We start from the raw sequence: 13935 nt of genomic DNA on the forward strand, positions 1-13935 counted from the left end.
TGATTATTATTCTTAACTTCCCACTGTCTATCCTCCTATGATGTACATTCTTTATTCATTAGAATTTCTCTCAACTCTAGGAGGATGCCAGTACAAGCCACTATTAGCAAATTTAAAGGTAAATACATCCCAGACTTCTGAAAATTCATTTTAGGTCTCTTTGCATGTAGGCTTAATGAATTAACTTCTTTTCTCCTTTTTGTCCTTTTTTTAAGGTTTTGAAGTGCTTTACAAAAATTTGCACCAAAACAATTCACTACATTAGTCAGGTGTGGAACTAACATTTTTAGGGATCGCTCTGCTCTGATTGCTTGAAACTAGTTGAGACACTTCGTTTTCTGATTGATTTCATAAATCATTCACTAGAAAAGATGGTTCTTTAATGACACTATGCAAAAATTCTTTGTACGTCATTTGAAACATAGCTATTTACAATTTTTATTGGCCTTTTTCAAGAAAGCTAAAAAGAAACTAGACTAATAACCAGCTTCAACTCTTGTGAGAACAAGCTAGAGAAAGCAGTGTAACTGTAGACATATCTTTCAGTTAGTCACTAAGCACTAGGTACATATAATGAAAGACATTTATTTTCTTATGGATTGTACTTTTCCCAGAAATAATTTTCATTAATTACCAAATAAAAAGTATTTGTTCAAGTGATCTCACTTCATACTATCTAGATACTGTTAAACCCTCACATTCTACTGATTTCCTGTATAGAGTAGGAATAGTTGAATAAAAACCTTCTTATTTGTGCCATTCAGTATTACTTTAAAGTCACAGTGGACTTTTAGACTTAGGGGAAAAAAATGCATGATAAAAGAAACACTTTATAGTTTCTTAGTACCCTTGAGGGTCCTCTTCAGAGATAAAGTGTTTTTAAGAAAAGTAGCTACTGAAACTTAATTGAAACTCACCATGTTTCCATCCTATGGATAATTGTATCCAATACCAGTTTTTTTGTTTTGCTTTTTAGAGAGAGAAAGGGGGAGAAGAGTGGAGGGAGAGGGAGTCTTTTTTTTTTTAATTTATTTTTTTATTAAAAACATTTTTTTTTTGAGAGAGTAAGGGAATGGATTGGGGGAGAGGGAGACAGAGAATCTTAAGCATGCTGCACACGCAGTGTGGAGCTGGATGTGGTGTTCAGTCTCATGACCCTGAGATCACAACCTGAGCTGAAATCAAGTCAGATTCTTAACTGATTGAGCCACCCAGTCGTCTCCTCCATACCAGTTTTTTAACATAAGCCCATATATTAATGGGAATTCTGAATTAAACTCCCAAGTATACCATTCTTTTATAGTACATTGTTTTGTGAAATTTACTTTTCTGAAAATAGTATATGTATATATATATATATACACACACACACATATATAAATATGAAAGATTTTATTTTTAAGTAATCTCTAAACCTAACTTTGGGCTCAAACTCTGAGATCAGAACTGTACTGACAGAGCCACCCAGCCACCCCAATATATTGGACATATTTAGCATTTTTTGGTTTACAAGAATTTGTCACTTCTGTAATTTTATATACTGGTAATATTTGTGAGTTAATTTGTATATATTATGTAGGTAGGGTACTATTTTTATAATGGCAAGCTGTAATAAATTTATTCTGGTTTTCCATGAGATAGCCTTGACTGATGTGTAAATAAAGTGTTTGAGGGAAAACTCCTGTATAATAGGATTTTTTTTAAAAGATTTTATTTATTTATTCATAGACACAGAGAGAGAGAGAGGGGCAGAGACAGGCAGAGGGAGAAGCAGGCTCCATGCAGGGAGCCCGATGTGGGACTTGGTCCCGGGTCTCCAGGGTCACACCCCAGGCTGCAGGTGGCGCCAAACCGCTGCACCACCGGGGCTGCCCAGATTTTTTTTTCAAGCCCCTTTCCTTTCCTCAGTCTATTTGCTATAATGTTTTTGTTCAGAAATGGTAATTTGGTAGAGCATTTATATGTAGAAATTGTATTTGACTACCTTTCCGGTTTATGAAATTACCAAAAAAAAAAAGCTATTGTGCTTTTCAAAATACTATGTTGATGATTTCAGGGGAGATTTTATTTTTCTTGGGGAGGGAATCAGAAGTGTTTTCTTTGGAAATTGAAAGACTGTTGACCATTTGGAGTTTTGTCCTCAATCCTGTCCCAATGCCTGCTTTTAAGAAATGACAAAGAGACACTATAAATGTTAGTTATTAGGTGTCTGTGAAGTGAGAATAAAAGCAAGGAATAGTTCGAAGAGAAGGTGGGTATTGGAGATCTTTGAATGAATGGATAGGTCAGGCCAGTAAGTGTTACATGAATTATAAGCAGTGAATTGAAGAAGCTGCTTTGGAACTTTGTTTATATAAACTTTGAGTTGGTACTTATATAGATTCCCAAAGCAATATAATTCAGGATACCTTTCAGTTACTTAGGTAGAACCTTTTGGGAAGGTATTTTTGTATAGTACAAATATTTGATAACTGAAATACTAAGCATTTTTAGTAATAATTGACATAGGTTCCAAATAATTCTTAGTTGATTTACAAAAGGGAACATTTCTTTATCTGTAGGGTGGTAGATTTATTGGAGAGTTAAAATGAGCTCTTGATTTTTAAAAAGAAGATAGCTGTGTGAATGACCACATATTATATATAGTCTGCTGAGGAAAAATATTTTGGCTTCTTTTTAAAGAACAGTGATTAATGCTCATATTTATTGTCTCTTCACTTAAAAATACATGTATATAACATTTAAATTTTAAAAATACAACTAATTTCTAAAATCACAATAAATTATCAAAATGTTTAAAATGAGAATTTTCCAAATTTTATTAATACTCCCCCCCTTTTTTGTATTACAGTCAAATGTAATTACAGGAAAAGGAATAAACATAGTTTGATTGTTTTGCTTTGGTTACTAAAGAATATACACTTTAATATATTTTCCTCATCTCATATTTATAGTACAATGGATATTTACTTTGTGTATGCAACTTAAAATAGGGCATTTCTTTATATTCATCCATGTCAGTATGAGAATTTAGCAGTGAACGTCTCTTTAGATTAGTTTTGGAAGTTGTACAGCAATTTTGATGTTTATTTGAGCTCTTCTTTTTTTAAAATTTTTAAAGGATTTTATTTATTTGTTCATGAGAGACACAGAAAGAGGCAGATACAGGCAGAGGGAGAAGCAGGCTCCATGCAGGGAGCCCCATGTGGGACTCGATCCCAGAACTTCAGGATCATATCCTGAGACAAAGGCAGATGCTCAACCGCTGAGCCACCCAGGTGTCCCAATTTGAGCTCTTCTAAAAGGAATTCTTTTTGTACTTTTTGGCCATATTTATGTTTCTCTTGTTTTTTAAGACCTCAATAGTGGAAGTAGAGGTTGTGATCATCTTGAAGAGGGGAGCAGAAATAAAGATGATACATTTTCTGATTCAAAAATGGAACCCGCTCTGACCTCCAGGAAGAGAAAGAAAAGGCTTAGAAGTAATTTGCCTTATTCTCATAATTCTACTTCTTCCTTGTTTGAATCAGCAGAACAGATAGTAAGTAGAAGTATTTAGATATCATATGAAATAATTTATGGTATGATAAAAATGAGTTGACTGTGGCCAAAAAATGTTCTTATAGCTTTCTGCTTTTAATCATTAGATTTCTTTCTTTTCTTTGCCTATTTTTTTATTTTGTTTGATTTTTTAAAAATAACTTAGATGTTTTTCAGTAGAATAGCTATTGGAACAAATTTCAAAAATTATGAACAAATAAAAAAAGTTAAAAATGCTTCTTCTCTGATAGCACTCTTTAGTTTGGTATATATCCATCAGGCTTGTTCTATTTTGTTTTCCTTTTTTTTAACCAGATATTATTAATACTCTAGTTATAGTGTCCAGCCAATTGCTTTTTCTTTTTTTTTTTTGCTTTTTCATATATTGTGTAAAATTATTATCAGATTTCTTTTATCAGTAGTTTACTTACCAACTTCTTTAAGACTCTCTACCTAGAGTTTAGGGAATTTGTTGAAAGTGAAGAATTACTCTACTTCATACACACACTACCTATTTTCAAAACGTAGTATACAGTTAGTAAATGTACAAGAAGATAACCTTTTTACTCCTTTAATTTACAAGGTCTTTTAGGACTTTTCAGTATCTTGAGTTATAAACATGGTTTAGGTTTAAACAGTAAGAGAGATATGAAGGCAGTGATTGATTTGATAGTTTTTAAAATTGTTATCCTCTTAAATTTTTAATTTTTTGCTTTTGTTTATAAAGTCACATGATGTCATTTGGCCTCATTACTTTTACAAGATAAAACTGTAAAAAGAAATTCTTCTTATTCTAAAGTTGACTTAAGTTCTACAAGTTATACCTGTAAATATGGGAATTTCCACATCTCAGCCTTTTAAAAAAATGTTTAAGTGTCTGGTAGGACGACCAGATTCTGTCTCTTTACTTGGAAGACCCTAACAAGAGTAATACAGTATAATTGTGCAGTTTCCAATCCCTGTAGTTAAAGAAATTTTATAATATTTTTACTTTTATATTCTTCTTTAGGAATTTAAACTTTAAAAAATTCTTTAGCCAAATTTGACATGCTAATTTTCTGTATGTATTTATATTCAGAAAAAACAAGAAAATGACTCAACAGTATCTGCTGAATTTAAAAAGTCAAGTGAAAACTATCAAGACTCAAAAGTGCTTGAAGAAATTACACCTGAACCTATAGAAAGCAATATTGCTAAACTATCTTCACTTAATAGTCAGGAGTTGGCTTTGAGTGCTGCTCCGAAAAGTTCCTCTGTTGACTGTTCAACCACTGAAAATTTTGAGAACTCTATGTCCACTGATACTGTGGGGGAGTCTACCCTGCTTGAGAAGGATGAGAATGAGTTGAATGCAATAGAAAAGCCTGTTTTAAGTGAACACAGTGAGGGGAACCAGTCTTTGATATCAGTAGAACCAAGTAAGTAACAGGATTATAATGTTTTTTAATTTTCTCTGCTTTACTTGTTCTATTTCTTCCCTCAGATTTTTCTGGGGCAATAGCTGTTTATGACATTACTGTGGAATATATTAACTTTAGAAAAAGAAAACTTGGGGTTTAGGACTTTGTTCATGAGTTTTGTAATATTAATTTAGGTAAACAGTGGACTTAATATTTTTTTAAGAAGTTTTGAAAGTTTTTTTTTTTAAAGGAATTGTGAACTGTGATTCATCTCAGTAGTTTTTTAAAAAATATTTAAATTCAATTTGCCAACATATTTTTTTTCAAGATTTATTTATTTTAGAGAGAGAGATGAGAGCTTGCTTGCATACATGTGTGCACACATTTGGGGGAGGTGCAGAGGGAGTGAATCTTCAAGCACATTCCCCGCTGAGCATGGAGCTCTCTGTGGGGCTCAATATCACAAGCCATGAGATCATGACCTGAACTGAAACTAACAGTTGGGTGCTGAACTGAGTGAGCCAGGTGTTCATCATCTCAGTAGTTTTTAAAAGGATTCTAAAAGGACCATTATTGTTGACATTTTGGTTGATGAAGTCGAAGTACAGAGTTTAAGTGCTACATGGTTATTGTCATTAATTTTAATTTAATTAATTTCAAGTATTTGATACACTCACATGGTTCAAACAAAAGTTTTGAATTTTTATTTTATTTTATTTTTTACTTATTTATGATAGTCACACAGAGAGAGAGAGAGAGAGAGAGAGGCAGAGACATAGGCAGAGGGAGAAGCAGGCTCCATGCACCGGGAGCCCGACGTGGGATTCGATCCCGGGTCTCCAGGATCGCGCCCTGGGCCAAAGGCAGGCGCTAAACCGCTGCGCCACCCAGGGATCCCCAAACAAAAGTTTTAAAGGATATATAGTGAATAGTCTCCCACATCTCAGGCATCCATTGCTTCTTTTGGAGACAGCTAATGTAATAGGCATTAAAGTACAATTTATCTTTTTAAATTTTAATCTTAAACTTAATATTTTTTTACATTCAATACATTTTTACTGTTGTAGTCAGAACTTGTTCCTATATACTCCTCATGGCTTTATTCATTTTTAAATGTCTTCATCCTCCAGAAGGTAAGGTTTCAGATAATTGCCTAATAATAGCACTGATATGAAAATATTGTATATAACTAGTATAAATTAGATAATGAATGATAATCCAGTTTCTAAGTTGGACAGTTAGATGATTAAATTTTAATGAGATTATTAAAGGTATAGTGCATGAATTAGTAAGTTTTCATTGTGTGATTATTGTAACACATTTAAGAAATAATTTTTCCTTTCTAGTTGTTGTTTCTAGTGATGAAGAAGGACCTGTTGAACATAAAAGTTCAGAAATTCTTAAATTACAACCTAAGCAAGACCATGTCATCACTAATGAAAATGAGAGTGCTTCTGAATCAGCATTGTCAGAACTGCCATTGATTACACGTGAATCTGTACAGGTAATTTATTTCTGCTTTCTCATAGGTTAACAGTGAAATAGAGTTGACTAATAACTGTTTCTTTCATGAAGCAGAATAATGTAATAAAATTATGAAATTTCTTAGTTTAACTTTTGTTATAACTTTTATATTTGTTTGAAGGAAATATGTAATGGTCTTTATTTTGAAGTGGAAGAATTTCTTATTTTGGTCATTTATATTTTTTTTAATCTAAAACTGAATACTTTTTCTTTTTTTTAAAAACTGATTCTCATTGAACATTTAACTACTTTATCAGAGCATTTCCTAAAATTAAGCAGTTTCCAGTATTTATCTGTCTGGCCTTCCAGTAGTGTGGCTACTTAGAATTATTCCTTTTCCTCACTTGCAATTAAGGCAGAAGATGGAGAGGAAAGAACATGGTGTCTGGAGATTATAGATCTGTGTTCAAATCCTGGCCCTGGTGCTCGCTTCGGCAGCACATATACAAATCCTGGCCCTGTCATTTAACTTCTTTAAGCCTGAGTTTCCTCATAAGTTAAATGAGGATGATAATACCTACCTCGCAAGACTATATTGAATATTAAATGAAGTAACATATGAAAGCATTTAGAATAGTGTCATAAACCAATCAGTTTGGTAAGTCCATTGTCTTTTCCTTCTTACAGAAAATAATAAATGGAAATATCTCGGTTTAATATCAGCCAGTTGTGTTTTGACACAGTACTTAAAAAATTATAGCTCTAAAGTGAGGTACAAATCATTTTTTGTCAGTGTTCTTATCATCAGCCTCTTATTGCTCTATTTTAAAGAAATGATTATCAGTGATCACCAGTGTAGAACTGTGGTAAAACTTCTGTTGGTTTGTTTTTTCATATGGTCAGAGGCTGTTATTCTTTAGGATGTGATGAAGAATTAGGTCAGTTCTATAAAAATGTTTCGTGGTCTGATTATTATTTTTAAAGATTTTATTTATTTATTCATGAGAGAGAGAGAGGCAGACACACAGGCAGAGGGAGAAACAGGCTCCATGCAGGGAGCCCGACGTGGGATTTGATCCTGGGTCTCCAGGATCATGCCCTGGGCTGAAGGCAGTGCTAAGCTGCTTAGCCACCCGGGCTGCCCTGGTGGTCTGATTATTGTTTCACTGGTGTTCCTTTGCATTTGGTGCTCTATATAGAGATCACCTTAGCATCTTTGTTTGGAAGTTTTGTTAAAATGTAACCATTTTTTGGCCAGTAGTGTACCTGACGGCTTAGTTGTATTTGTTATGAAAACCATGTTATTATTAATAATGAGTTCAAACTTTTTAGTGAATTATAGTTTCCTTGGCAGCATATAATTTGATAAGGCATTATGAAATGATCATATTATAAGAAAATAACATTTTTTTGTAGAACTGATGGAATATGATTACAACTAAGCAGAAAATAATGTGAAGACCTACTAAGATCTATAGGTCAGCATACCTTAAAATCTCCATACCTTTCCTTGTTTGCAGTTTTAAATGAAGTGGTGAGAAGCGTGGGTTGGCGATTTTTAGGAGGCAGTTAATCTTTACAAACTGGGAGGCCCCAGTAATATATTCTTTTTATCCTGTAAGAAATTCTTTTTATCCTGTCTTCTCATTTTATCACTTAAAACACACACGGTTATCTGATTAGAGTCACCTGTAGTTGATTTGGTACTTATTCTTTAAGGGATAAGAAGAATACTAGAGTAAGCAATAAAAGATGAGAATGAAAAAAAAAGATGAGAATGATAAAGATTTTTATTAAGCAGATAAATGGCGTTGTGAGCTGGGTTAAGAATAATGAGTCCTACATATGTTTCAGATGAGGATTAATAACATTTTATAGAAGTAGAAGGAGAGTGAGTACATGTGCATAGTTGCCCTAGTGGTAATTAATTTTGTCATTAGTGATGTTAGGGTTAAAGAAGACTAATGTACAAAGAGTGGGCAAATGTGGAGTCGAAAATGTCATTTGGCAGTTTAAAATTCAGAAGAGATTGTAGGAAATAGCTGGTGCTAATACTTCCTAGTAGTATATTGTAATTTAAAAGCAGAGTTCTGTAGTTATTTGAGTGGAAGTGGTATGATTTTTGAGGTTTTAGATAACTGGTTGGCTATTTTCAGACATAGGACATAGAGTAAAACATAAAGATTTGATATAACAGATGGTCCTTAGGCACTTACATGCCTTCAAGTACATGACCTAAGAACATCATCTTGGTTTATGAAACAATTTTATGTGGTAGAAATAACCCTTGATCGAGAGATACAAATCTGGTTTTGACTTAGCTTTGCTTCACACTAACTTTATGATTTTGGGCAAGTCACTTAACCAATCCAAACATCTATTAGTTTTACTTATGAAATGAAGAAAAATCCAAACTACCTCACAGGATGATTGTGGTGATTAAGAGAGAGAATACATTTAGAAACTCATTTTAAACTAACTAACAACTACATAAATCTTAATTTATTTCCGTTGAGCTAAAAATGTATAAAGCCTATTAGGGAATATTAAATTTGAAATCATGACTTTGATGCAGAGGAAGATATATTTCTGGAGCTTAGGCCTATAGAATTTAAGATTCAATTATTAAGAGTAATTTTCTCAAGGTAAATCATATGCTTTTTAAGAAAAAAATCTAGATTACTATTTCTTCACAGTAAGAGCTGTATAAAGTTCTTTACAAATTTCATTAATAGCAATTTAAAGAAGTATTTGATTTTGAAAATCATTGTCAGCATTTGTGTAATACTTAGGGTTATATGCATTTTATAATTTGTTCCTTGTTAGGCTTCATCTGAATTATGTCCATATAAGCCTGTTATGGAAAACATTTCCTGTATTACACCTAGTAATGAGATGGATCTACACCTGGATTTTATATTTACTTCTGTTTATATTGGTAAAATAAAAGGAGCTTCTAAAGGTTGTGTTACAGTAAGTATATTTAATTTGTTTTTGTTTTTATTTTTTTAGTTTTGGATTATGGACAAGGCATTTACAGATTGTCCTTTTTTTGAAGTACAAATGAAAATGGAATTGAGATTAATTTTATATGAGACACTTTGAATATGTCATTATCCCTACTTTGAGACATGTCTAGAATTGGGAAATCCTAAAATCATAAGGGAAAATCCTAAAATTATAACTTTGACCCAACTATTCTAATGAAGATCATGTATGAAAAAAGATCGTATGTATTACTGATATTCAGTGGGCTTTTAAACTTACTTGGTGTTAGAGTCGATTTTTATTCAAGGTATGGTTGAGATCAAGAAGAAGAAATCTTATTATGCTGGTTTAAATTGTAAACTGAGTTCTTCAAATTCCTACATTTCTTTAAAGAGCTCCAGGAGTAGTTCTTAGACAGGGTTTTACTCAGTTCTTTTATTTTCTCACTATTTCTGCCTGTTAAAATTCTAACCATATTTTAAGGCTTTCTGAAAGACATCCTCTTCCAAGAGGCCTTTTTTTCATTTCTCCTTTCTAGCTAGAAGTAACCTTTCCCTTTACTGTGTACTTAAAGCACTTTGTAATCTGTTTTAAGATTTATTTTGTGTGTTTATAATTGTTTATATTTTTGCTGAAATCTCTCCATTAGTCTTTAAGTATCTTGTGATGAAGAGCAATGCTTTTATTTGCTTTTACACCTTACATATATAGTTCAATCCTAAAAAGGCACTTAAAAGAAGATAGCATATGATTTAAGACATAAAGTAGCTGTTTATTTGGTGACCATGCAGGAGCATGGCCTAATTTCAAGTGTAAATCCAGCAAAATCTGGAATCTACAAATAATGATAACTTGTGATATAGTTAAAATTGTTCTTATTGAAAGCACAAGAACAATTTTAATATTCTCTGATCAGTAGTTTTTAGATATTAATGATTTTGGCTTGCCTGGAGTGATTTTACAGTTTTCTTTTCTTTAAGGAATTTCATTCATTTTTTTAATAATCTTTACTCCTCCACCCCTCCTATTTTACTTTTTTATTTTAAATTCAGTTTAGTCATTTTTTTTCCTGTTGAGTTCTTTGTAGTGGTAAAAAATTGGATAATATAAATATATGATAATAATTGAGTAATTGGGAAAGGAAAATCCAACATAAATATTTAGCAATGGGTTTTTATTAGTTAATAATATTAATTGTTTATTAGAGTTAGGTGGACTTGTTATGGGCCAAAAGTAGGACCAAACAAAAAACTACAATTGAGTAAAGAAACTGTTTTATTTATTTTATTTTATTTTATTTATTTTATTATTTTATTTTATTTTACAAATAATATCTATAATCTTGCTTATCCAGAGACATTTGACGTTAACTCTTCAGTGTATATCATCCCATATTCTTCATATTAGATATATTTATAGGTTTAAATCAAAAGTATATGACATAAATGCTGTTTTGTAACTTACCATTATTAAGTTAGTTCATGAATCTATTTTGGGATATTCAGGTTGTTTTATTTCCTGTTTGGACATTTTGATTGTCCTGGGGAGTGCATATATATATTCAATAAATGTCATAAAGTAGGTTTTCAAGTTTTGTTTCATGTTTGTTGGAACACTTCTTATGATTGAAATAAAAATTTAAATGTCTAATTAAAGGAAAGTGATTTAGTAAATCAAAAGCAAATATATGCAGGTAAAAAATACATATGTATATGAAGAAAGGCTGAGAGGAATTCTATAATATTAAAATAGTATGTTATTAAGGAGAGAGCATAAGCAATTTTAAAACTTAAAAATAATGAATAACATGAAAAGGGGAAAGAGAAAGTTAAAAGTCTTAAAGCTTTCAAGGATTCAAAAGACTATTCTTTTTTCAGACACAATTCATAATGCTTTGAAACTTAGAAATTAAAGACCTTTTTTTGTGGGGGAGTAAATAAGAGAATTACATTCAGTCATTTTCCAGATGTTTAATGTGTCTCTACTAATGTGTTGTTGTATATTAACTGGAGATCTTGTTCTCACTCTCATGATAGTTGTATTTTAGCAGAACTAGAAAAGTATCTATGGCGGAAAACTGTTTACGTATATTAGAGCCTATTTTCTTATAGTTGGACAATGACTGCTATTTTTTTTAACGTGGAGAAGGCTGCAATAGATGTGAACATTTCGTTATTTATTTCTCAACTTTCTTGATAGTAGGACAAAGGTTTATTAAACACATTGTGTTCAGAGAACCGTATTGGCTATTATAAGAAGTTATAAATAGATATGGTGTTTTGGAATTGGGTTTATCTTAACTCTCACAAAAAACATCTGTCTTACTTTCCCAAATGGAGATTAAATTTCTGCTGGGAATAGGGCTTTGCTTTGGGAGAGGTTATATGTTGGCTTAGTCATCATACAAAGGTGTAAATGAGTATGAGATCCTTGCCAGACTAAAGATTTGATGATATAGGACAAGAATACTTATTGTGGAAGAATGAGAGAGTAGTAACAAAATAGAGGCCAAGGTATATAGATACACTATTTCTAGTTCATAATTCTGTAATAATGTCTATAAAATCTCAAAAGCAAATATTCCATATATTTATTTTCTATAATTATTTACATTTGCTAAGATACATTTTTATGAGATTAAAGACATTGAATCATGTCAGATTTGGGCAAGGGAAAATATACACCAAATATATTTAGCAGTCGTGTGACAGACTAGTAAGGTGTATTTGACTGAATTGAACTAGATAATATACTTAGTCAGATGCTATTGTCTATTGATAAAAGCTCCTTTTGATTAAGGCTCTTACCTAAAGCTGACAGGGATTCAGTAAGTAACCAAAATTCACCTACTTACTGTTTGTATAAGTGGTAGAGATAATAGAGACAGAACTTGAACCCCAAGCTCAGCTTTTTTTTTTTTTTTTTTTAAGAGTTTATTTATTTATGAGAGACACGAAGAGAGAGAGGCAGAGACACAGGCAGAGGGAGAAGCAGGCTCCATGCAGGGAGTCCTATGTGGGACTTCATCTCAGGACTCTAGGATCACGCCCTGGGCTGAAGGCAGGTGCCAAACCGCCGAGCCACCCAGGGATCCCCCCAAGCTCAGGTTTTAATTCATGTGCCTCTTTGCTTGAATTTTATTTTAGTGGCTGACTTAGACTCTGAAATATGAGTTTTATATTTGTGAAGCTACAATATGAAATAATTTTTAAATTGGAAAAGAAATGAGTCACAGTAAACCTGTGGTTTCACTAGGCACTGTTTTCTACATATTTGGAATTCTCTTGATAGTTAATTGAGGTATTCATGTACAAAGACCATTTTTAATTTTGTTTTTGTGCTCACAGACTGTACCCCTGGTGTGGTAAACAATTTCATAAATGTATTGATCAAAAGAGAAACCTAACTGAAGAATAAATAAGTCACGAATTCATTTGACATTAAATTGAAAAATGAACTTAAGAGCGCAACCTGTTTTAGATGGAACATGTAAGATTGTAGGTGCTCATGACCTTGAGAGTTGATTATAAAAGCAACTCTTAAGGTCAGATTTATACAAAAGATTCCTAGAGAAAATTAATGTCCTGGCACAGAAGGGGCAGAAAGAACAACTTGACTGAATCTTCCCTCAGAAGGGAATTTATAACATGGAAACAAAGATGAATGCTGGGAATGTCAACAAAGTCAAGAATCAAAGCCTGTTTTGTGGTTATTTACTAAAGTCACTGATACTATGGAGTTCTCTTGGCAGTTTCTTGGGATTTTGTCTTGTTTCTTCCATAAATATTCAGGAATCATTGTTGAAAAATATATTAAGTAAAGTTTTACTGATTTTTATAGATTAGCAGAGTTAAATTACATATGCAGGGTTCTTCCATAAAACTTTTTTTTCCAAAAAAAAAAAAAAAAAAGAGACAACTAAGTATTTACAGTGAAACATTTTCTTGGTTTTTTGATAAAAAGGTTTGAGCACTTTTATTTTTAAAGATTATACTTTAAAATAAAATTTAAATTTATTTCTGCACCCAGCATGGGGCTCGAATTCATACCCTCAAGATCAAGAGTTCTATGCTCTACAGACTGTGCCAGCCAGTTGTCCCTTGAGCACTTTTAGTATAGACTTTGAATAATGCTTCTGGTTTGAGAAAGAAAAAAAACTAAAAATTTTGAATAGTAATTTATATTGAGTAGTAACTCATTTTTTGCTTTTTTTTTCTTATGTTTCCTTTAGTTCACAACAAAATATGTTAAGATCCCATTTCAAGGTAAGCTGATATTGTCTTGTGATTTCTTTCACTGTAATTTTGAACATAAAATTACAAAAACTCTGAATTCTTTCTGCAGCCAAGTTTCCATAATTTTTTCCAGAATAGAAATTAAGTAAATCTAAGGTTAAAAATGTATTTTAATTAACACTTTTTTTTAGCATCTTTAAAAGGAGTTAAAATGTTTGATAACACTGAAAATTGTAATGACCATTAATGTTAAAGGACTCAAGGTAACTTTTTGGAATTAATAGAAATAAAGTTTTGATAGCAAGAAG

General features: G+C 32.0%; 1 protein-coding gene across 8 annotated transcripts in view; it reads left to right on the forward strand.

Moving 5' to 3' along the window:
• SENP7 (SUMO specific peptidase 7) overlaps positions 1–13935 on the forward strand; it is a 139864-nt gene that overhangs the window by 95557 nt on the left and 30372 nt on the right. For 5 of the 8 annotated variants that reach the window (XM_077884468.1, XM_077884470.1, XM_077884471.1 and 2 more), the window contains 5 exons: positions 3357–3541; positions 4619–4958; positions 6287–6444; positions 9231–9377; positions 13624–13657. In XM_077884468.1, coding sequence (XP_077740594.1) covers positions 3357–3541; positions 4619–4958; positions 6287–6444; positions 9231–9377; positions 13624–13657 — 864 coding nt within the window. Of the gene's footprint in view, positions 1–80; positions 119–3356; positions 3542–4618; positions 4959–6286; positions 6445–9230; positions 9378–13623; positions 13658–13935 lie in introns of all 8 variants that reach the window. The other 3 variants (XM_077884469.1, XM_077884473.1, XM_077884475.1) reach the window with 1 other exon arrangement.

Source organism: Canis aureus, chromosome 35 (assembly GCF_053574225.1).
Source record: "Canis aureus isolate CA01 chromosome 35, VMU_Caureus_v.1.0, whole genome shotgun sequence".
In the NCBI taxonomy this organism is placed as follows: domain Eukaryota; kingdom Metazoa; phylum Chordata; class Mammalia; order Carnivora; family Canidae; genus Canis; species Canis aureus.